The sequence below is a fragment of the Meles meles genome, chromosome 16 (assembly GCF_922984935.1).
Source record: "Meles meles chromosome 16, mMelMel3.1 paternal haplotype, whole genome shotgun sequence".
In the NCBI taxonomy this organism is placed as follows: Eukaryota; Metazoa; Chordata; class Mammalia; order Carnivora; family Mustelidae; genus Meles; species Meles meles.
Window position 1 is genome coordinate 33,343,692 of NC_060081.1, and position 24,739 is coordinate 33,368,430.

Below are 24,739 nucleotides of genomic sequence, written 5' to 3' on the forward strand. Positions count from 1 at the left end.
TGTATGCAAGACTAAGACTTGTCTTAGTCTGTTGGGGCTACTGTAACAAAACGCCATGCCCTGGGTATCTTATCAACAACAGAAATTCATTTCTCACAGTCCAAGAAGTCCAAGATCAAGGCAGCAGCATGGTCACATTCCACTGAGGACCTTCTTCCTGAGTTATAGCCACTCCCCTCTTGCTCTGTTCTCACGTGGAGGGAAGGGCGAGGGAGCTCTGTGGGATCTGTTCTATAGGACCATTGACCCCATTCTTGAGGGTGCCACCCTCATGACCTAATCACCTCCCAAATGTCCTATCTCCTAAACCATCACCTTTGGGCTTACGATTTCCAAGTAGGAACTTGGGAACACACACCTCAGACCACAGCAGTCTCACAAACAACATGGTAGTGGGCCCTGTTATTAGGCTGCTGCAGACAGGACTGTCAAGGCCCCAGGTGTGCAGAGAACTGGGGTGGGAACCTATCTCCGATCAGATGTAGTTTGGCTTCCAACAATACACTCTCCCAACATAAATTTTCCATGTCCAATTCTTTCCATAAACTATAGCATAGATTGAAGGAAAATATAATTCTTTATTTTATTTTATTTATTTTTTACATAGATAGATGGGGCGGGTGGGGGGGTGGGCAGTGGCTGGAGAGCCAGAGGGAAAGGGAGGGAGAGAATCCTCAAGCAGATTCCCTGAGCACAGACCCTGGTATGGGGCTCAATCTCACAATCCCAGGATCACGACCTGAGCTGAAATCAAGAGTCAGGTGCTCAACTGATTGAGCCACCCTGAAAATACACTTCTGTAAGGAAGGTAGAAAACATGCAGCTCTAGTCTCCTCAGTTTCACTGGTTGACTTTATGTCACCAGTGGCAATTCAGCTATTGTTTCTTGAAAATTCTGTATCTGGGGCCTTTCTTGGCAAATAGCAGCTTTGGGAATTTTACATCTTTAAGTGTGGCTACTACTTTATATTCCATTGCAGCTTCTCTTTACTCAAGGTCATGGTCATGAAATCAAATGATGATGTATAAGGAATTTTATACTTGATTTATGAACCCATTCAGCTGAATTTCCTGGGCCTCTATTCTCCCAGCAGTCATGAGCAGAAGAGTGAACAAATTTTATCATCATCAAATCAGAGTTAGTGGCTACAATAATGTCAGGGTCAGAGGAGTCTGTCTAGAAGGAAGGAGTTTTTCCCTAGACCTGGTTCTGAGACACAATTCATGAGCCATCGACGTGCCCTGCCTATCCCTCCATGCAAGCCCCATGTGAGAAAGGGCCCTCCTGCTTTGTTCTGCTTCCTTTTCTTCTCCTACTACGCGATCTTCCAGAAGTGGCTTGCTGAAGAAAATGCTGAACTGCAGAACAGCAGCTGAGTGCCCTTTCAAGTTCTGCATCTAGATCCTGGAGTCGAGCCCTCCTCTCCGTCTGCACCCAGGCTTGGAGGAGAGCAGGGACTCTGAAAAGCTTTGTGTCTGTCACAGGCCTTACATACACAGTATTGACATGATCACCTGAGTTTATTTCCCTTATTGGCTAAAGAGACTGAGAAGTAGCTCTGGGTGCTTTATCAGTGGAAGCGGTCCCTCTCACCTGCTGTCAGAAGGGTAGGACAATTCCCTGCCTGTATGATGCTCATGGGCTGGCCAGCCTCACCCTCTCTCCCTGCAGGGAGACGGAAGGCGTCTGCAGAGTGGACAGGCACTCAGAGTGAGAGGACAGGCCTGAGGAGTCCTGCGCCTGCCAGAGCCCTTGTCGTTTCTCACTTATCTGCTGCTCCCAGTCATTCAACAAATATTTACTGAGCCTTCTATGAACTAGGCTCAGCTGTAGGCCCTAGAAGAAGGGAGTAACCCCCAAATCCCCGCCCAAGTAAAGCTTGTACTTAGTGGGATAGATGGACAATGGAGGTGGTATTTATTTAATGAACACTAAAAGCCAGTGTAATTGTGGGAAGTGAGCAAATCATGCATTCTCAGTTTGTTTATTTCTTAAATACAAAATGCGCACAGGCACGCACACACACACACACACACACACACACACACACACACACACACAGGGCCTATCTTACTTCCCTGGGCTGTTATTGGGAAATGCTAGGACATAAAGATATTTTCCATGAAAAAGAAAAGCTTTAATTAGAGTATAGATAAATAAATAAATACCGGTGTATTATTCCTGGCTTTCTTCTGAACTCGATTTCCAGTTGTGTCCTGTTTTGGACTGAGCTGGTCCAGGGGCCTTTATACTGGCTGAGACATTGGCAGGTATCATGTTGGTTACAAATACTTGAGGTCAGATTATGTCTTTAGCTTTGGATAAACATTATTCCCTGCTTAATAGTTGGCTATAGAAAGTCTTCTCCCTTCCCCAAGGCCAGTTAGCAGTTACTAACACCATGCCAAATTTATGTATTTGTGCACATTATTTGCATATGTTCATATTGAAGGTTTAGGCCTGAAGACTCTACATTGCAGACAAACTTAGATATCTTGGTCAATACCAGAATAACAAATGTTACTTTTCTCTTTGCACTTGAAAATATAATGCTAACTTCAGTAAGATCATTTCTCAGAAAGCTGAAAGCTGCTATCTGTTGGGAAGACCCTGTTGGTATAAGGAAGCTAGTATTTCCTGCAGTGACAAACTGAAGCACCAGCCTCCAAGTGGCTGCATTATCTTTTCTGATACGGAAATAGTAGCATTTCAGTTCGTGGGAGTCTCTGAGAAGTCACAAATATCTAAGAACATGCTTTTGGACAGCTTTTGAGTATGTGAAATGATAGGATCACTCAAATAACATTTATTTTTCAATGATTTGAAGACCTAGGTTTTCTGACTTTATTTTCCAATGGCAAAAGTGTGGAGGAAATCAACATGTTCTTAATTTACATTATTAAGTGTAGAGTTGAGATCAAGGGTCTGGGTGCCCATATTCTGCTCTAGAGAGACCATGAGAATGTGGGGGTCCATTTGATAACCTGGAGGCATATCTATAAAGAGTTTGTGGGGTCATGGATGGCTGGATGAGAGAACTGGGAGAAGAAAGGCTTCCTGGAGGTATGGAGGGTATTGAGAAATTTGAAGGGCTGCCATTGAATGACAAACTAGATTTATTCAGATTTAAAGAGCTGAGCTAGAACCAACGTGTGGAATTTGTATAGCTACAGAACTTGGTCCAATTTTAGAAAGACTGTTTCTCTACTAAAATGAAAAAGCAAGAGACAGCTCTGTGAGGTGGTGACTTCCAGCAGTATAATGCTTAAGCAGAGGCTGGACCACTGTGGACAAGAGTGTAGCAACAAGATTTCTGGACCCCAAGGCAGACTGCATCATCTGACCTTCAAGGAACCCTTTGATTTTGAGGTTTATGGCCTTGGCAGAGTGGATAGGAAGGGGAGCATGCCTGGAGATTTACCCAGAGCAAATTCTTTATCAGAAACTGCTCCCCTGGATGTAGCAGCAAGAGTCCGAGACCCACTGGACCCAGCTCCAGATGCAGCACAAAGTTGATGCCTCTCAATCCTCCAGGGAACCCATAGGTTGCCTCAACTTAGTCTCCAGACCCTCTTCCAGGGCCATGGCTCAACTGTCCTATAGTGGAGGGGTGACTCATACTGCTGCTCCCTTGCTCCTCTTCACCACAGCCAATCTGTCCAGAAAGTTTTCCCTGTTGCCCTCAGAGACTATTGCACCAAGCTGAGGTAAAAACGCCCTTCACACACTCATGCATGTGTCTTCATCTCTAGTCAGAACTGTGATCCTGTAGGACACTTTCACTCTCATCTTCAGTGTCTGGATGGAATTTTTAGCATCTTAGGAATTTTTTTTTATTAAAAGATTTTATTTATTTATCTGACAGAGAGAGAGATCACAAGTAGGCAGAGAGGCAGGCAGAGAGAGAGGAGGAAGCAGGCTCTCTGCTCCGCGGGGCTCAATCCCAGGACCCTGAGCGGCTTAATCCACTGAGCCACCCAGGCGCCCCAGCATCTTAGGAATTTACCAGTTACGTGACTTTAGAAATATTTTTTTAGAATTTAGATTTTTAGAATTTTAGAAAATGATGGCAAAGAGATCTGATGGGAAAGATAATACCTACTGAGTATTTGGCAGGGTCCTGGGTGGGTGATGCTTTTCACTACCATTTGTGACAGGTACACAAGTTGCATGGCACCTGCCGTTTCTCAGATGACTGCATGGCAGTTGAGAAAGGTAAGCTGCCATGTTTAATGCAGCTCCTATGGAAAACTAACCCAGGCTCTTCTGTCTAGACAGTTCACTTGTGTTCCTTGACTTCTGACTGATGCTTTGGTCTACAGAGTAAGGACTGAATTTCATCACTATTGATGTGTAACACATCAATAAGCTTCCATCTCCCTGAGCACTGCCCAGAGGCTTAAATCCTTAGCTATGAAAATGGTGCCTCCACTGGGCTTGAGTTATTCTCCTGCATTATTGACCATAGCTGCCTCTTCCATACTATCACGGGCTGTCCCAGCCTCCTTCCCTGGATTAGTAAGGATGTTCCCAGGTTCTGGATTCCAGGGTTTGGCGCTGGGGTCTGTCAGGAATTACGTTTTCTTTCAACACAAATTTAGGCAAGGAGTGGGTGGGGCATCCCTGAATGGGGTCTTTGTCCTCCTGAAAGCTTTAAGCCGGGGATGAAATCCTGCAGAAGAGGCATGTTGGAGCCAGCCTGGGCAGGAGTTACTGGTCGCGAGGCCAAGTGCAGGCTGGAATCATTATCTGGTTCTCATCAGGTCTCCATGGCTCATCAGGATGGCTTTGGGAAGAAACAATAGTCCCCTTGAAGTCTCTGCCTGAAATGGGGCGTGTTCATTTTCATTCCGCTGGTGTTTCTAGGTGGCCTCTTGCTGAACTTGGCCTTTCTCAGAGCCCTTTCCTTGAGGACCTTTTGAACAGGGGGAAGCAGGCATACACTTGTAAGGGACTTACAGAGCCCGGAGCGTCCGGTCTCTGGCCGCCACGGCCTGCAGAAGTCGGTGCTGCCCCCCAGCCCCTACTCAGACCCATCGGGGAGATGCAGAGCATTATTCTGTCTTTCCCTGTTAGTTCTGTGATTAAATAAATTAAAATCAAATCACAGGAAAAACGGGTAAAATGATTGGTTATTTGCATAGTCCGGGGTCACGCTGGCCTAGCCACTGGAACCACAGGGCATGGAGTGTCGAGCTCCACAGGTTGCTTTTCTCCACTCCCAGCTCCATTCCAGACAAGCGGGCGCTTTAAGGCTCAGAGTCCCTGTTCCCGGAGTTGAGAGGGCGGATTGGGTCACATGTCAAGCCTTAAGCCAATCTGCTTCTCCAGGGAGATGCTGCATTCTGATTGGCAGGCAGAACCTTGTGATTAGTCCAGAAATGGAGGGAAGGTCACGTGGACAGGAGAGGTGCGAGGGGGTGGGTACGTGGCGGGCCCTGCATCTTCAAAGTGCCACGTGCATTCGGTGCCTTGCAGGGGGAAAAAGGAGGCGCGTTCATTCTCCGCCTTCCCTGCCTCTAGGTTGCAGGTGGGTGATTATCACGCGGCCACCTTGGCTTTGACTCAGCGTGGCTACACGGGGTTGGGAATCTGTTGCATGAGCTGGGGCCTCCTCCGGGCTAGAGCCTTGCTTGGTGCAACTGGTCTGTGCTGATTCAGAAAACGGGGGCCTTGCTTTCCCCACTAAAGGCCTTAGGAGATCACTTTTGGGGACGGACCTTTCCATTCGACTTCCGAGACGTCTCAGGGATGTGACGAGTTAGGCTTTGGACCCCTGTGCTGTCTGAGAAGCCCTGCTGTGAGTGAACCCAAGGACAGCCATCTGACCACTGTAACATGGCCATGAATCTCTACTAGTACTAGCCCGCGAAGTTGAAAACATTATTGGCTGGGAAAGAATTTGCCGTGCAGCAAGCCTCTGAGTACCTACTATCTTCCGGGCCCTGGCTGGGTGTACAGTACTTTCTCTTTGCAGAATTATGCTCCCCAAATCACTCAGCATTTTGGTCCTTCACCGTCTCTGATGGCCTTCTCTTCCTGCACTTCAGGGAACTGCTGGAGACCACGTGCCGCCTGGCAAATATGCTGAAGAGACACGGCATCCGTCGAGGGGACCGTGTGGCCATCTACATGCCTGTTTCCCCACTGGCTGTGGCCTCAATGCTGGCCTGTTCCAGGATTGGAGCCATCCACACCGTGGTCTTTGCTGGTTTCAGTGCAGAGTCCTTGGCTGGGAGGATCAATGATGGTGAGCATATGGAAGGGAGGGAGAAACCTGGTGGCCCCTGGCCTTTGTTCCTTGGGGCCTGGCCATCAGGGACTTGGGAGTGGAGACAGACGTTAATAAAAATCACACAGACGAATGACAGAGACCACCAGGGACAAGGACACGGCTGAATGAGCATTTGTTCTGTGAACTGAGAATCTGATGGCATTGGATTAATCAGGTGAAAAAGGAAGATTTCAGCTGGAGGGAATGGTGTAGTTCTCAGCTGCTTCGTGGGAGGAGCACAACTCATATAAGCTCTTGGAGGGGACTGGCATGGCTGTGGTGGAAGAGAAAAGTGTAGGGCAACAAGAGGCTGGGGATGTATGGGGAATGTCTCCCAGGTCAACAATTAGAAGTCTTCCATCTTGAGGAAGGATGGGGCAGACCATTTCCAGAGGCCCGAGTTAGGTGTGGGGGCTTGTGATGCATCTTTAAGGATTTCTATCTGCAGGTAGGTCAGAGTCTCCTGAACAGTGTCCAGAACAATGTTGTCTCTCTCCTTTTTCTGGTGTGGGAGAGCTGAGTGTCTGGATGGTGACCTCATGCCTGCAAGGTCTGACCCCTGCTCAGTGAGATCCTAGAGAGCTCCCTGAGCTGGCTCACCAAGAAGGATGCATAGGGGGGACTACTGGGGAATCTTTGTGTCTCACTGAAGACTTGCCTTTGGCTAGTGAACAGAGTTCAAGGGCAGAGTTCTGACCTATACCCTAGCTGCCCACCTTCTTTAGGAGGGACTGAGAAGCCTTTCCACTCCCTTTCTACGTCTCTCCCTCCACTTTCAAGGGTTGGTGCTCTCATTCATTTCTCCTTCTCTCTCTCAACTCTGTAGCACCTACCATGTGCCAGGTACTGTTCTAAGCACTTTGCAAAAGTCATCCCCTTTAATTTAACTAAACTAGTCTTCATAAATATGATAGGCGATAATATTCTCCCTATTTCTCCCTTCCCCCCTTTTTATTACTATTATAACCATCTTAAAGTATACAGCTCAGTGGCATTAAGCACATTCATAGTGTTGGGCAACTATCATCACTGTCTATTCCAGACCCTTTTTATTACCCCAAATGGACATCTCATATCTGTTAAGCAGGCACTCCCTATTTCCCCCTCCATCCAGCTTCTGGCAACCACTAATCTGCTTTCTGTGTCAGTGATTTGCCTATTCAGGTTAATTCATAGAATGAATTCATGGGATACGTCGCCTTTTGTATATGACTTCTATGACCACTCACAGTGTTTTCAAGGTTCATCCATGTTGTAGCATGTATCATTGCTTCATTTCCATTTCTACGAATAAATTTTACTGTGCGGCTTTACCATGTTTTGTTTATACATTCATCTGTTGATGGACATTTGACTTGTTAACACGTCTGGCTATTTTGGATAGAGTTGCTGTGAACTTTCACAAGAATAACTTCTTCCAGTTTTTCATGCATATACCTAGGCATGGAATTGCTGGCATACATGGTAAATCTGTATTTAACTTAGCGATAGACTGCCAACTGTTTTCCAAAGTTGCCGCTCTGTTTTACATTCCCAGCAGCAATGTACGAGGTTACCTCTTTCTCTGAATCCTCATCAGCCCTTGTTTCACTTAAAAAAAAAAAAAATCATAACCATCCAATGTGTACAAAGTAGTATTTCATTGTGGATTTGATTGCCTTTCTAATGACTAACATCATTGAGCATCTTTTCATGTGCTTCTCTATTTGTATGTCTTAGGAGAAATGTCTACCTAAGCTCTTTGTCCATTTTTTAAATTGTTGTTGGTGTTTTGGTTGGTTGAGTTGTAAGAGTTATCTCTATGTTCTGGATACTAAACCTTTATTAGATTTATCATTTACAGTTATTTTCTCCGATTCTGTGGGTTGTCTTTTCACTCTCTCAATAGTGTCCTTTGATGTACAAAAGTTTTTAATTGTGATAAAGTCTGGATCGTCCATTTTTGTTCTTTTGCTTGTGATTTTTGTGTATTATTTAAGAATCTATTGACAACTCCAGGGTGATGAAGATTTGCCTCCATGTTTTCTTCCAAGAATTTTCTAGTCTTAGCTTTTACTAGGTCTTTGATCCATTTTGAGTTAGTTTTTGTATAAAAATTATACAATTTTTATACAATTTTGTATAAAAGTTATACAAAGTTGAGTGTGAGGCTCAACTTCATCCTTTTGCCAGTGGTATCCAGTGGTACCTGCACCATTTGTTGAAGAGACTGTTTTTTCCCCCTCATTGAATGGCCTTGGCACTTTATCAAAACTGATTTGCCACATATGTTGAGGTGTATTGCTGTATTGGTTCCAATCTGTATTTGGTTCCAATGATCTGTATATCTGTCCTTGATTTTCTTTTTCTTTTTTTTTTTTTTGATTTTATTTATTTATCTGACAGAGATCACAAGCAGGCAGAGAGGCAGACAGAGAGAGAGGGGGAAGCAGGCTCCCTGCTGAGCAGAGAACCTGTGTCCTTGATTTTTCATGTTGTCAAACCGCTCTTTTGATTCCAGGAATAAACCCCACTTGGTCATGATGCATAATCCTGTTAATATGCTACTGGATTTAGTTTGCTAACACTTTGTTGAGGATTTTTGCATCAGTATTCATGAAGGGTATTGGTGTATAGTTTTGTTATTTTTCCTGTGGTGTGTTCATCTGGCATTGGTATCCGGGTAGTGCTGGCCACATAGAATTAGTTAGAATGTATTTCCTCCTGTATAGTGTTTGGGCAGAGTTTGAGGAAGATTGATGTTAATTTGTCTTTAATATTTGGTAGAATTCACCAGTGAGAACCATCTGGTCCTGGGCTATTCTTTGTTGGGAGCTTCTATTTTTTTTTTTTAAAGATTTTATTTATTTATTTATTTGACAGAGAGAGATCACAGGTAGATAGAGAGGCAGGCAGAGAGAGAGAGAGGGAAGCAGGCTCCCTGCCGAGCAGAGAGCCCGATGCGGGACTCGATCCCAGGACCTGAGATCATGACCTGAGCCGAAGGCAGCGGCTTAACCCACTGAGCCACCCAGGCGCCCCGGGAGCTTCTATTTTTGAAGATGACGTAACTAACGCACAGAGAGGTTAAGTGACTTGCCTAAGGTCACATTGCTGGTTAGTGACAGAGCCAGGATTTGAACCCAGGCATTCTTCCACCAGAGATCATGCTTTAACATTACACTAGGCTGGGGCACCTCGATGGCTCAGTCAACTCAGTGTCTGCCTTCAGCTCAGGTCATGATTTCAGGGTCCTGGGATTGAGCCCCACATTGGACTCCCTGCTCAGCGGAGAGCTTACTTCTTCCTCTCCTCCCTGCTCCTGCTGTCTCTTGTTAGCTCTGTCACTATTTCTGCCTCTTTCTCTCAAGTAAATATATAAAGTCTTAAAAAAAAACAAAAACACATTACACTAGGCTAATCCTTTCCTTTGCTGAGGATATTATCATGGTTGCTAAGTGTTTCTGTTAAGATTCTTAAAAGAATCAAAGCTCAAAGCATTGGGCCCTGGAGATTTAGTAGCTGGATCCCGGAACAGGTCCCAGAACTTCAGGAATCCTATACAACAAGGTCATAGAAGGACAGGGGCCAGGTCAGTTCTGAGGCCTCCAGCAGATGAAGCTGCTATAATTTTCTCTATACTTTGCCATTAAGAGATTCTTACCCAACACCTACACCTTCCACATCCAGCTATTCAGATGTCAGTCCATGGCAAGACTCTGTTGGGACAGGTGTTTGCCTCCTCTTAGGTCCATAAGAGGAGTGTCTGGTTATTTATTGCTGTGTAACAAACTACTCTGAAACTTAGTGCTAAGGGGGCGCCTGGGTGGCTCAGTGGGTTAAAGCCTCTGCCTTCGGCTCAGGTCATGATCCCAGGGTCCTGGGATCGAGCCCCACATCGGGCTCTCTGCTCTGCGGAGAGCCTGCTTCCTCCTCTCTCTCTGTCTGCCTCTCTGCCTAGTTGTGATTTCTCTCTGTCAAATAAATAAAATATTAAAAAAAATGTTTTTTTTTAAAAAAAAAGAACAATAAATTTAGTTATTTCATGATTCCATGGGGGCAAGAATCAGATGGGCTTCCTGGACATGTCTTTTCTCTGCTCCATGATATCTGGGATGCAAGCTGGGTTGGCTTGCATAGTTGGGGACTGTGAAACATCTCTTTTCATGTGGCCTCTTTGCATGACCAGGTCGGGCAACCTCAGGCAGTCAGACTGTTGCATGGTGGCTCACAGTCTCTACTGGATGGAAGTAGAAAGTGCCAATTGCCCTAAAGGCCAGGTTCAGAATACACATAGCATCATTTTTATTACTCCATTGGTCCAACCAGTCTGCCCATTCCAAATTCAAGGTGGGGGACACCAACACCCTGTTTCTCCTTGAGAAATAGTATGAGACCAGGTGGAAGAATTTTCAGCTCTCTTTAATCCATCACTGGGGGTGGGAGTGTTAGCATGGCCACCAGGGTCTCATCATGAGCTAGGTGGCCATTCAGTCAATATGTTCTATTTTAGAGTTTCTGTCGCCTGGCCTGGCCTTCAGACTCTAACCACTCCTCTTCTCTTTATATTCCCTCTTGCTTTAGCATGAATTAGGAGTGGAAAGAGAGTGTAGTATGGTGGGGAGGGTGGAGGGCAGAATGATTCTGAGAGGCTGTGGGGGAGGAGCAAGTACGGCCCCCACATATGTCTGCACCATAATGCCCCCAAACCTGGGAATATGTTACTTACATCAAAAGGTCTTGGCAAATGGGATGAGCACTAAAATGGTGGGATTATCCAGGTGGGCCCAATCTAAAAACGTAAGCCCTGGAAAGCAGAGAACTTTCTCTGGCTGGAGGCAGAGGACATGTGGCAGAATGGGAGGCCAAAGCATGAGAAGGACTTTATCTGCCTTTGTTGGCTTTGATGATAAAGGACGTCATAAGCCAGGGGATGTAGGTGGTTCTAAAGGCTAAGAACGACTCTTGACTGACAGCATGAAAAATGAGAGAAATGGGGACCTCGGGCTTGAAGTTATATGCAGCTGAGTTCTGTCAACACCCTGAGTAGCCCAGAAGCAGAGTCTCCTCCAGAGCCCCGAGATAAGAGCTTTGTTCCCTCACATGTTGATTTGGGGCATGAGACTTCAAGAAAAGAACCCTGGCAAGGTCACTGGACTAGAGAACTGTGAACTAAAATATGGGTTTTCTAAGCCACTATGTTTGTGGTAATTGGCTATAGGAGCAGTAAAAAATGAAGACAGATGCTAATACCTGCTCAAAAGCCAGGGAGGTAAAAATCAAAGCTTCCCAGATAAAGTGTCATGCTGATCTGGCCTGTGCCCTGATGCTGTGCACAAACCCTGTACCCATCACCGAACTTCGGGGGAAACCACAGAGTGAGACATGTCCCCAAGCACCTCCTAGAGACTAGGCATGCAATGCAGGTTCCTACCCTAGAGAACTGCTTGAGTAGAAAGCCTCCAACAAATGAGAGCCAGGAGCAAGGCATGTGCCATGCTAGGCTGCGGAGGAGCTATAATCCACATAATGCACCTGGGATGGACGGGGACCACTGCTTTCCCCAGGGGGTCCTGATTTTTCTTTGTCTTTCACCCCCTTGAGGCCAGGTTCTTTCTACCTGCTGGATCATCTCCCTTCTTGCCCCATGGGGAGTTGACCTGGACCAATCTCAGCACCCAGGATGTAGGCCAGGGTGATCTCTGACAGACTCCACCCAACTGATTTTGTTTTCCCAGGGTGACCAATGGCCAGGTCTGAGGAGCAAAGAATGTGCTACTGGGGTCCCTTGCTGTGCAGAGCTGGATGACACTTTGGTTCCTGAAGGCCTCTAGAGTACTTCTCTGATCCTTGGGTGACCCAGCCAAGGGCTAAGAGAATTCTTAGGTGGCTCTCAAGGTCATGTCAACTCTAGGGCCCTTGGGATGAAGAAAAAATGAGTGTGTTGCTAGAAGGCACTTTTCAGACAGAAAAGCTGAGGGAGATGGTACCTCTCTTAGGGCTCCCACAGAAGTAGACCCTGAGATGAGCATTCAGGGGTAGCCAGTTCATTTGGGAGGTGGTTCTGGGAAGCAATCTAGGGTGCTGGGGAGTGGGGCTGGGAAGAGAAATCCAGTAGACCAGCTTCCACAGCGGGTTCCTGGAGCTCAGTCCCGTAGAGAGCCCTGGAAGGTGATAGAACCACATAGGGTTGGGCCTCTGGGGGGGACGGGGGGGCGAGGGAGTTGGACTCTTTATACTCCAACCAATGAATCATTGGTGGAAGGCTGCTGGGGTTGGGGCAATCCTTAGTGCTTCTGCCTGTGGCTTTGGAAGAAGTCCCTGGTACAGAGTGTTAAAAGGTCTGAGGATGTGTGGGTCCCTGCTGGTCAGCACTAAAACTTGGTATTTGTTCTGTGCTCTTTCATTAGGGGCCAGTTAGAGAATAGCCCACTGCAACCTTGATTCCTCTGGGTCATCCCAGGTTGGGGCACGATGTGGGAGCTCATTCCTTTGCCTGTGGTTCTGAGGCCCAGTTTGTGTCTGTATCCTGCTCAGGGACTTACCCTTGGTCTGCTATGGAAGGTTCAGTCTTCCCATCCTTGCCCTGAGCCTGGTCAAGCCTAGCCAGGTCATTGAATAGCAGGTGTGGAGCCTGGAAGGCCATCTGCTAAAGGCAAGGGTGGGGGCCTGTAACTCCTGGCACCCACTGGGAGTGTGGCCTCTATTTTCTGGCATTGAAGCTTCTTGACCCTGGACAGGACAGGGGCCACACAGGACAAATTGGGGCTTGATCTTTGGCTGTCCAGTTTTCTTGGTCTCTGCATCTTGGTGTTGCTTTGCCACCATGGTGGCTGAGGCTGAGGTATGATGGCCCCTTACCTGGGAAAGCCCCCCAGGGCATGGCAGGGACTGATGGAAGTCTCCCCCTTAGAGCTGTGAAAATGCCTGGTACTTCTGCACTCAGCCAAAGATTGCAAAGCAGCCAGATCCCCCCATTTTGTGGACTCTTGCTCAAGAATGGACTTTGTCTATCACATGTTCAGGCCTGGACCGTGTGGCTCTCAGCCTGGGCTGTGAAGCTCAGAGTGGGAAGGAAATTGACCAGAAATCTCTGTTTGTATGCATTAGCCAAGTGCAAGGTAGTCATCACCTTCAACCAAGGACTCCGGGGAGGGCGCGTGGTGGAGCTGAAGAAGATTGTGGATGAAGCTGTGAAGCACTGCCCAACCATCCAGCATGTCCTGGTGGCTCACAGGACAGACAACAAGGTCCAAATGGGGCCTCGGGACATCCCCCTTGAGCAGGTGTGTTTGCTTTGCTCTGTACAGTTGGAAGAGGAGGGGTAATTATTGGGTACACTGGGTCTGAGTTCAACCCGGTCCCCTAAAGGTTTGCAGGGTTCCCCAGTGGTATCTGATGGACTTATATTGTGATTGGGAAGCTGGAACTCAGATGCAACAAACATACTGAAACAGTGTAACAGAAATGACTGAATCCTTCCCTTTGTGTTCCCTGCATCTGGAGTTGAATGAACTAAGGTAGGATAGAGAAGGCAAACTGAACCCAGTCTGCCAAATCCTTTAGACATCAGGTGAGGTGTTTTCAGAGAGGGTGAATAGGGGCAGAGGTTAACTTCCCTGGATGGGACTGTGTATGTCTTCCCCCTTGCAGGAAATGGCCAAGGAGGACCCTGTGTGCACCCCAGAGAGCATGGGCAGCGAGGACATGCTCTTCTTGCTGTACACTTCAGGGAGCACTGGGACCCCCAAGGGACTCGTCCACACCCAGGCGGGCTACCTGCTCTATGCCGCCCTGACACATCGGGTATGTGCCTTGTTGGGGGAGGCTGAGGGTTCGAGGAGTCATGCCCTTGTGGCTGGGCTCTGGGTAGGGGGCCTTCAGAGGCTGGGTTAGGGCTAGAACTCCTGCTATAACCGAGTGCCTGTATGTGTGAGGGGCTAATGTTTCTCCTAGTATGTTCAGGAGCAGGGTGCTCTAAGTTGTGGCACTGGCACTGTGCTTGGGTGGGTGTGGGGCCCGAGTTTCTGTGCTCCTTGGAAGAGTCCGGGTCTCTAATCTGACGCGCACTGCTGGCCGTTAGCCCCTTTGCCCCTGTGTCCTTGCCATCGTTTGCTCTGGAGGAATCTGGCTCTCCCCAGGCCCAACATGCTCCTTTTGCTACAGCTGTGTTCTGATGCTCAGGGGCCCAGGTGTAAGCACCTAAGGGCCCTCCTGGGCCCCTTCATTCATAAAAAACGTCAAAAATCATATTTTACAACTGAGTTGGTATAGAGATGGATATGTTACTTTTACGTATCAAATGTCTACTTCTAGTAAAACATTTTCATATGCTCTTAAAGGTATTCTGGGCTTGGATCACTGGAGCCACATTTTAAAAGTAAAATTAGAAAAAAGATTTACTTTTCTTAAGGAAAACTAAGTCCATTATTTGGGAATTGTGTTACAGTGGACCACCCTTTAGGGCCTATAAAGAAGATGGTGTGACATGCTTTTATTTTCATAAATACATTTAAAAAAACAGGCCTGATTTGAATGTGGGTGGGTTGGGCGGGGTTTGTGGTTTAATGGGCATCCCTGATCACTTGAGGAATAGTTGACACTTCCTAGGGAGGATTTGGTTTCAAGATAGTATTTATGGACCTGACTGCTGCAAAAGGTGAAACTCTGCTCTAGCTGGTACCAGCAGCAAAGGGAAGTGACTGACCTGGTGACCAGCAAGCCCAGACTCATCCAAGAAGGGCTCAGACATTGGTCCTGGGTGGTGGTGTCTTTCCTTCCTTGGCCCCCTTCCTCTGTGCTGACCATATTCCTCCCCAGTGGCTGGAGAGAGCCGCCTGGTCCCAGCAAAGTCCAGGGCCCCATTCGGACTCAGTCACTGTGGCTGGGGGTGGGAGAGGAAGGTACTGATTGTCCAGGGTTGTTCACACAGGAGGTGAATCTCATGAAATGAGTGTGGCAAGCAGCGGGGGCTGGGAGGCATGCACACCGCACATGACACAGTCTCTGAGTGGCAATGTACTGGTCCCACTGGCAGCCACCCACACCCAGGGCTAACAATGTTGAAAGTGAGCCCGCAAGGTGGATGTGGTACAGAACCAGGCAGAGCAGACAAGGTATTACTTGAGCCCAAACAAATAATAAAACAGTTGTCTTCTGCTTCCTGGGTGACCTTGAACATGCCACAGGACCTTCTTGACCTCAGTGTTCTCTGGAAAACCCCACCTTTCCTCAGCTTTCGTTGGGAGTGTTGGAAAGACTGATACATCGTGTAAATTAAAATACCTTGGAAAATATAACTACTAAGAGCAAATACCAAAAACTTCACAAAGTAGATCAAATTGTTTCTACCAGTTTACAACAAAATTAACATTAGGGAAGCTGTAAATGTGGTGAGAGATTCTTTTTTGTATTTTCCAATTGTTACCAGAACCCAGTCTATATGAGCACAAGAAGTCAGGGTATAGGTATCTTTTGAGTTTCTCTTCAATAAGAGATTTTTTTTTTTTGAAGCATTAGGAATAGAAGCTTTCAGCCTTTTATAGATGAAAGCATGAACACATGTAAAGGACATTAGGACCGTTGGTTCTTCAGGGAAAAGGATAGTTGGTTCTGAAGGGATGACTGGGGTGGGAACTCAGGGTTGCCTGCTGGGCCCTTTGGAGCATGGCTGGCCCCAGGCACTTGTTCCTGTTCCCGGAACTGTGGGGAGAGAGATCTCCAGCCCCAGGGAAGAGTTGGCAGTTTGGGTCCAAGTTGTACTAAAAATCCTTTCAGTCCCAGAATGCTATGGGGCTTTGGGGCTCAGCATCCTGATTCTCCACGGTGATGAAATCACAGTCCTCCTTGAAAGAGTCATCCCTCCCCCTTGGGTCACAGCTGCACAGGGCCCAGGCTGTCTCAAGACCACTATACTGTACGCAGACTCCTGGAGAATCTCAGTGTTCTTTTGGGGCAGCAAGAAACTGGGCCACTCACCCGAAGATTTAAAAGAAAATCTTTTCATTGGAAAACAGAATACAGAGTAGAATCCAGAAAACCACCCAAATCAACTGTGTGGCTTGATGAATTATGAAAAGGCAAACCCCACTTTGGTCACAGAAGCCCTTCCTCCCTGTCTGACCACAGCCCCTCCCTGTATCTTGACTGGTAGCATCGTGGTCCTGTGTTTCCCCTCTTCTTGCTTTGTCACCCAGCATGTGTCCCCTGATCCTGTAGTTGACTCTTGCCTGCTGACGCTTCTTTGAGATGTCTTTTAAGCCTTTTTTAACCTGTTGGTTTTCTGTCCTTTCCGTTTTGTTACACTTTTCTGTGGCACCCAGCAGTTTTATCCCTCTGTCCTCTGTGTTTCCTGAAAAGGGACATTCGGATCCAGGCTCTGGTGGGACCCTGTGGCGAGAATACAGGAGACACATAGTCTCTCTGCTCAGGCTCTCAGAAGTTGATGATACTTGAGGCATTTCTTGGTCTTTTTGGGTTTCATGTTTTTGCAATTTTTAAGGGATCTAAGAAGATTATGGTATAACTAGTGCAGGGTGCCCTTATTTTAGACTTATAACTAGATGAGGTTTTACCTCTGGGTACACTTGTGGCCACCACCTGTATCCAGATGTGGGGTGTCTCCAGCTCTTAAAGGCACTGGCACCCCTCCAAAGCCCCCCCAGTGGGGCCGGCACTTGCACGACCTCCAGCATACAGTTAAGCTTTGGTTGGCTGGGGCTCACGCAACATAAGCCTGGAGTCTGACTTCTTTCACTGTCACCTGTGAGAGTCGGCATGTTGTGGGTTATAGTAACTCTGTCTTGTCACTGCTGTAGCTGCACGGAGCCCCAGCAATGCACTTGTTTTTCCTGCTCTTGGTAGCCTTAGGCGCAGCTGTGTTTTGCATTTATCGAACAGTATTAGTGACCTGTGAGAATGTGGGGTGACAGGCTCCTGATGGCCTCTCCTGTTTCTACAGCTTGTGTTTGACTACCGGCCAGGTGACGTCTTTGGCTGTGTGGCTGACATTGGCTGGATCACAGGACACAGCTATGTGGTGTATGGACCCCTGTGCAATGGAGCAACCAGCGTCCTTTTTGAGAGTACCCCGGTTTATCCTGATGCTGGTGAGGACTGGGGATGCACACAGGGTCCCCCCGAGGGAGCTGGAGGAAGGAGAAGTTCACAGGAGGGTGGAGTAGAGGTCTTTGCTCTGGCCCTGCTGTGGTCCTTGTGGTCCTGTGGCATAGCTGCCAAGTTCTTCGCCCTGCTAGGTGGGCTGGAGCTAGGGGTGGTGTCTGCAGTAGGGTCAGATAAGTCATAGATTTGTCACTGAAAGCCATCTCAGGACAGCCCACTCCAGCGTTACTGTCCCCCTAGCAAACTGGGTGCCTTGGGCCATCCCCTTAGCACTGTTCCTCTCTCCTCTCTGGCCACCTGACCAGATCCAGCCCTTCCTCAACCCCCAGGCCAGGTGCCAACCTCCCGTTACGCCAGGCGGAGGGGACTTTCTCCAGCTCTGTGCCTGTGGCCTAGAGCCAGACAGAGGCCTAGAGCCAGACAGAGGCCTAGAGCCTCTGTCAGACAACATTGCCTGTGGCCTAGAGCCACCTCTGTGAATGGAGATCACTTTGAGGACCCACATCTTGCTCACCTTGGCATCTTCCTCCGAGGCAGCACAAAACCCCAAGGATTTGTTGTAATGCCATGGAATGGTGGTGGCTCTGCCAGGAGGCTCTTGCCAAACCCTCCATGGTGCTAACAGTGATGTGTGTGGAACTTCTTTGTCACCTCCCCTGCTCCTCTCCAGCCTCCTGATGGGCTAGGATGCACTCTCAGATAAATGTGCAAGCCATCTTGGGTGTGATCTCAGGCATGTCACTTCAGCCCCTCGAAGCTCTGCTCACTCCGTGTGTAGAGCCTGGTGGCTAGTTGTGGGGGATTGTGGGGAACCAGGTGAGTGAGTGCTGGAGAATTGCCCTGCTCCCCAGGGCTCACTCAGTGGTGGCTGCCGCTGTGCCAGGGGAAGCACCAGTCACCCCCTTAGAGACCATTTTGGTGTGACTGATCACAAGTTCTATGTCAGTATGACATGGGTTATTTTTAAAATTCACAGTGATACCTCTCTGAACCAATCCTTGCTGTATCTTTTGGGTTACACCCTGTGAATGCAGCCATCCAGAGCCAGATGGAGGCTGTTGCCAAATGTGCTGGCCCTGGATGTGGGGTATGCTGGGAGATGATTGCCACGGGGAGCCCCTTCTCAGAGGGCTCCCTTCCCATCCCATTGATGGGTCGTTGGGATTCCATTTCTGTGAACACAGGTATTTGCCTGTATCCAGGGCACAGTAACTGTTGACTGATTTATAAATAAGTTAGATAATGTGTGGTGGGCTCAGACTGACAGTGAACTTGGGCCCTTCTGCAGGTCGATACTGGGAGACGGTGCAGAGGTTAAAGATCAATCAGTTCTATGGGGCCCCGACGGCTGTCCGGCTGTTGTTGAAGTACGGCGACTCCTGGGTAAAGAAGTATGACCGCTCTTCCCTGAGGACCCTGGGGTCAGGTGAGTGGCCCACCATGGGGCAGAGCCAGTGCAGGCTTCCAGATGGTTTTAATCATGAAGGCTGTGTGGCTGTGTCTGTGGTGAATTCAGACAGTGCCTGGCTAAATAGGAAACAGATGTCTCTGCCTGTAAGCAGCTTCCTGGAGGCCCTAGCTGATCCTGGCCTGGGGAACAACACTCCAGACGTTTCTGTGCTTCATCTTTATTATGAAAACCTGGTAAAGAAGCTCAAGCCCTTCTTTAGTGGCCGCGTGGGATTGCAGTATGAGGGGAATTGACTGTGGGTCACGAAGGCTTTCCCCTGTGCTGGGGGCCAACAACCCCCAAGGACTGTGGTAAGCACACTGTGCTGTGTGCTGCTCTTGCTGTAGATATTTCCAAAGCAGAGGGTAGTGAGATCCAAGATTATCTCTGCTCGTAATTTTGATAGAGGTGGCCAAGCCCATGAACGCACTTTGGAAGAGGATGTGGGGTTAGTTCAGGTGATATGGGTGAGGTGGAGGGTACCCAATCCCTTTCTGTCTCCTTTTCCTGACTCCTGTCATTTCTGCCCCTACACATGCTGTCAGTAAGGGAACAGGGCGGGGAGGCCCTCTGTGCTCCTTCCGTGAATACTTGGATCTGCTCAGTGGTTTCTCATGGCAGAAGCATGTGGGGCGGTCTCACCAGGGATGTGGCTAGCTGCCAATTCATCCATGGGCAAGCAAGCTCAGGAAAGCATGTGCATGTCACTTAGCAGTGACAAACGTAGGCAGCGCTGTTGCATGCCCTAGGCCCTGGTTCACTCTGTTTCCCTTGCCTGTGCCTTGATGTCCCTCCCCACCTCTTGGAATTCCATCCTTCTTTCAAGGCCCTCCTGTGTGCCCCTTCTCCCATGGAGTTCCATAGCTGCTCTGGACCTCAGGCTCTCTGCTCTCAGACAGATCTGTATTCTGCACTTGGATATCTGTTCTGCTGACTGACTGGATGGTCAGCTCCCCAAAGTCACAGCCATCTGTGTCCTCAGCACCCTACTGTGGGTCAGTGAGGATGAGTGAGAGCTGACTGTTCACTGTGAAGCTGTGGGGCAGGCCCAGGAGCTGAAGGCCCAAATGTTGTTCTGAGGGCTCAATACCCAGATGCTGGCATGTCCAGAGCAGTTACTACCCAGCAGGGCAGCTTCCTGCCCAGGATGACCTGTGTCCTTGGCTGGAAGATGTGTTTTCATGTGCTCAGCTCCCCCCTACTAAGGGCCTGCCTTGTGGTTGGGGTCAGTTGGTGTCTGGATGACCAAGTACTTAGAATCTTCGAGGTGGGGTCTGCAGAGTTTTGGCTCTTTTCTAGGTGGTGGTGAGTCTGAGATGCCTCTCTTGGCATGTTCCCTCTGTAGAGGGCGAAGCCTGCGTGTCCTAAAGGGAGTCATATGTTTGGAGAAGACCTACCCTCCAACGCTGGGGTTGTGAGGTGCTCTTGCACTCTGAGCCTGGCAGTGCTTGGGGCCCGAGGGCAGGTGGAGGGCCACAGAAACTCAGATCCTCCAGGTGTCATCTGCAGACCACCTAAGTGGGCCCAGGAGCTGGGTCAGGTTAGTGGTGAAGGGAGGTTTGAGTTTCCAGATGTGCTCTGCTAAGGAAGACTCACAAGGACCCCAGTGACAAGGCGTATGCTCCAAGTGCTTTGGAAGGAGGTGCCCAACCCTTGCCTTAGAGTGGGGGAGCCCATCCTAGCTTAAAGCTGCCTCATCTAGGCACCCCCTTAGCCAGACAGGCTTCTGGGGTCCTCACTCCGTAAGTGACCAGACCCACTTCCTCTCCTGGACCAGGCATGGAGCAGCTCTGCACCAGGGAGCACACTCGGAGCCTTCTCCAAACTCTGTGTATTTTGCTGGTGCTGTGGGCACATTCCTGCCACGTAACCAGCGCCGAGAGGAGAGTCCTACAGGGGTTCCCTTGGGACCTGGTTGTTACTAAGTAGTGCCAGCAGGCAGACAAACAGCACTGGGCATCTGCTCGCATGGGAGGAATGTGGACCAGTAAGCTGCATGGTTGGCCAAGGCCCATGTGGTGCTGACCCCCACTGAGGCTCCGCAGCTCTGGCTGCTTCCCGACATCTGAATTAGCCCTCACAGCACACCACACTATGGGTGAATTGACTTCATTTAATCCTACCAGTCACCAGAACCCAGCTTCCTCAGGACTTTTACCCCAAGATTTGCTTTACACTTTTTTTTTAACTTTTAATTTCACAAGTGACGCATAGCTCTCCTCTCATTGAGAAAAAGAAATCATTGGAACACTGTAATGCATGACGTCCTCCGTGAGCGTGGCTCCAGGCAACTCTGCTGCTTGTGCCCCTTCTGAGCCCTTCTGCATAGTCACGTTCCTATGAAAGACACAGCATGGTTCTAAGATGTCTGCTTTCACGTAAACATGATCTCACTGTGCTCTTATCCTAGTGTGTATTTTAACTCAGCAACATGCAGTTTTCCCCACCGCTCTGCTTTGTGAAAATTTGATTTTACCCTGGAGTGGGGGCTGCCGTGGGCGTGGTCTGGTGGTCTTGCCCCTGTGGTTGGAGATCTGGGCTGTTGGCAGTTTCTCAGTGTACCTCAAGGCAGCCTCTTAACCTCCTCGTGGGTGTGGGTGAGTGCAGGAGTAATGTGCCCCCATGTTACCAGCACAGGAGCCCCTGGCCAGGTCAGGCTGTGGTGCATCGTGGGTGGTCCTGAGCAAGAGGCAACCAGAGTGGGAGTGTTTCACTGTTCTAGCAGCGGTGTGTGTAAGCTGGTCAATTCCGGCTGAGTGCCAGTCTTATATGGCTGCTTCATTACGGTCATAGCTTAGCCACTGGGGCTGCACCACTGACTGGGTGGCTTATAAACAACATGAATTTATCTCTCACAGTTGTGGGGACTGGGAAGTCCCAAATCAAAGTGCCAGCATGATTGTCTTCTGGGGATGGCCCCCTTCCTGGGTTTATAGATGGTGCCTTTTCCCTGAGTCCTCACATGAGTGAGGGGAAGAGGGAGCTCTGTGTGTTCTGTTTTGTAAGAACACTAACCCCGTTCCAGAGGGCTTCATGACCTCCCAAAGGCCTTACCTCCCAATACTATCCTCTTTGGGGGTTAAGATGTCAACATATGAGGCGCCTGGGTGGCTCAGTGGGTTAAAGCCTCTGCCTTCAGCTCAGGTCATAATCCCAGGATCCTGGGATCGAGCCCTGCATCGGGCTCTCTGCTCAGCAGGGAGCCTGCTTCCTCCTCTTTCTGTCTGCCTGCTTTTCTGCCTACTTGTGATCTCTGTCTGTCAAATAAATAAATAAAATCTTTAAAAAAAAAAAAAGATGTCAACATATGAAATCTTGGGTGGGGGCACACACCTGGAGGTTACAGTGGGTAGACACTGAGAAGTTGGGTTGTAGAGTCCTAGGATAGAAGCCCATTTCTTTGTTTGTGGGGGGGGACATATATACATAGCAGCTGCTATATTATATACACAGTTGACCTTTAAACAGCATGTGATTGAACTGTGTGGGTGGGCCCTACTTACACATGGTTTTTTTTTTTTTTTTTTTCAATAAATGCAGTACAGGACTGTAAATGTATTTTCTTTATGATTTTCTTAATTTTTTTAAAGATTTATTTAATGATAGAGAGATAGAGAACAAGAAAGGGAACATAAGCAGGGGGAGTGGGAGAGGGAGAAACAGGATTCTTACCCAGCAGAGAGCCCAATGTGGGGTTTGAACCCTGGACCCCAGGATCATGACCCAAACCAAAGGCAGACTCTTAACGACTGAGCCACCCAGGCACCCCTCTTTATGATTTTCTTAATTTTTTTCCTTATCTTCGGCTTACTTTCTTGTAAGAATACAGTATATTGATACATACAACATACAAAATGTGGGGTAAATGTTTATGTTATTGGTGAGGCTTCTGGTCAACAGCAGGCTATCAGTAGTTAAGTTTCACTTAACTTAGTTATATATAAATAAAGTCCCAGTTATACTTAGATTTTTGGCTGCCTAGGATGCTGGCACCCCAACCCCTGTGGTGTTCAACCACCAACTGTGTACATGTATCTAAAACTGCCACCCAGATCAAGCCTTAGAAATTTCCAGACCCCAGAACATTCCCTTAAGGCCCCTCCCAGTCAGTAACCACCACCCCCACACACACACCCACCTTTTGACCATGCCACGCAGGGACTGATGCGCTTGTCCTTGAACTTTGCGCAACAGGATTCAGGCGGCTTAATGCGGCTCCTGCACATGGAGGGCGGCAACTATCCTGCCAGCCCTGCTGAGTGAGGCTGCGGTTCCGTTCTTGTGCTCTCACACTGTGTATCTCGTGGACATAGACGGTTTACCTCTCCGTCCCCCTCTGGATGGCACTTCTGGTCTTTGCGGTGATCATCCTCGTGTGTGAGCACATCTGCTTTCTTTTCTGTAGGTCATACGCCAGGCGTGATGTTCTTGAGAATAAGATAATGTAGGTGTAGCTTTAGTAGATTTCTACCACAGTTTCCTAAGTAGTCACATCAGGTGTGTGTGCTGCTGTGTATTAACAGACACATCTGGTTTCTCCCAGCTACATACCGGATTACATTCCTGTACTGTACTGTTTCTCTCACGTTGCTTTTTTTTTTTTTTAAGTGAAGTGAAAGTGTATTAAGTGAAAGTGAGAACAGGAAGGAAAGAACAAAATCACTCTAGAGGGAGAAGGATTCTTTTTTTTTTTTTTAAAAGATTTCATTTATTTATTTGACAGAGAGAGAGATCACAAGTAGGTAGAGAGGCAGGCAGAGAGAGAGGAGGAAGCAGGCTCCCCGCAAAGCAGAGAGCCCGACGCGGGGCTCGATCCCAGGACCCTGAGATCATGACCTGAGCCGAAGGCAGCGGCTTAATCCACTGAGCCACCCAGGTGCCCCGAGGGAGAAGGATTCTGATTGAGCTGCCAGTCAGTCTTTCATGGTCAGTCTTTTATAGGAAACCGACCAGGGAACTGAAATCTTTGATTTTACCACTGATGATTACTTCTCCTTTGAATATCTTATCTCTGATATCTAAGACAGATGAGGTGGTCTGCTTCTGTTCCCTTATCTCTGGTTTCCTCACACCTCAGCATTTCTGGGATTTTGGGTAATCCTAACCATGTAGCCCCCTACCTCTCTCTCCCTACCTGGCCCTTATTCATTTTTCATGTTTACAGCACTCCTAAAGGTAACCCTGAACCCGTTAGCAGTCACTCCCCATCTCCTCCAACTGCCCTTTCCCCTACCCCAAGTCTAAAGCAGCCATGAATCGAACTTTCTGTCTGTCTAGAGTTGCTTATTCTGGATAGTTCATATACATGGAATTATATATAAGGGTGTTACACACAACTAATGAATCATTGAATACTGCATCAAAAGTTAGATGTATTTTATGTTGGCTAATTGAACATAATAAAAAAATAGAAAGCTACTGGCCAAAATCGGAAGATAAAATAAAATAAAAAGTAAAAATAATAATAATAATAATAATAATAATGAGGGGTCCCTGGGATGTTCAGTTGGTTAAGGCTATTTGAGGTTTTTTCTCTCACATTCTAGGCAACTTTTAAATTTTTGACCAGATGGTGAAAATATCTGGTAATTTTTATTCTTTGGCACCACAAATGTGATGAATCTCACTGTTTTTTCAAGTTTCCTCTAATGTCCTTTAGGGAAATTACAGAGCTGTTTTCCCTGTGAAACCTATCCTTTTTGGTTTCAGGTTTACTGAGGTCTATTATATTGTTTCTCCTTTTGTGTGTGGTTTCAGTGGGAGAACCGATCAACTTGGAGGCTTGGGAGTGGCTCCACAAGGTGGTGGGGGACAGCAGATGCACGCTGGTGGACACGTGGTGGCAGACAGGTGAGAGTCCCCGAGGAGAACGGCCTCAGGCATGCCTTTGGAACCTGGCGCCAGGCTCGCTCGC

The 24,739-nt window shown here is 48.0% G+C and overlaps 1 protein-coding gene across 1 annotated transcript in view; it reads left to right on the plus strand.

The window, feature by feature from the left end:
* ACSS1 (acyl-CoA synthetase short chain family member 1) overlaps positions 1-24,739 on the plus strand; it is a 62,677-nt gene that overhangs the window by 22,548 nt on the left and 15,390 nt on the right. The window contains exons 3-8 of the mRNA XM_045980656.1: positions 6,052-6,251; positions 13,365-13,540; positions 13,908-14,060; positions 17,215-17,362; positions 18,664-18,801; positions 24,583-24,675. Coding sequence (XP_045836612.1) covers positions 6,052-6,251; positions 13,365-13,540; positions 13,908-14,060; positions 17,215-17,362; positions 18,664-18,801; positions 24,583-24,675 — 908 coding nt within the window. The remainder of the gene's footprint in view (positions 1-6,051; positions 6,252-13,364; positions 13,541-13,907; positions 14,061-17,214; positions 17,363-18,663; positions 18,802-24,582; positions 24,676-24,739) is intronic.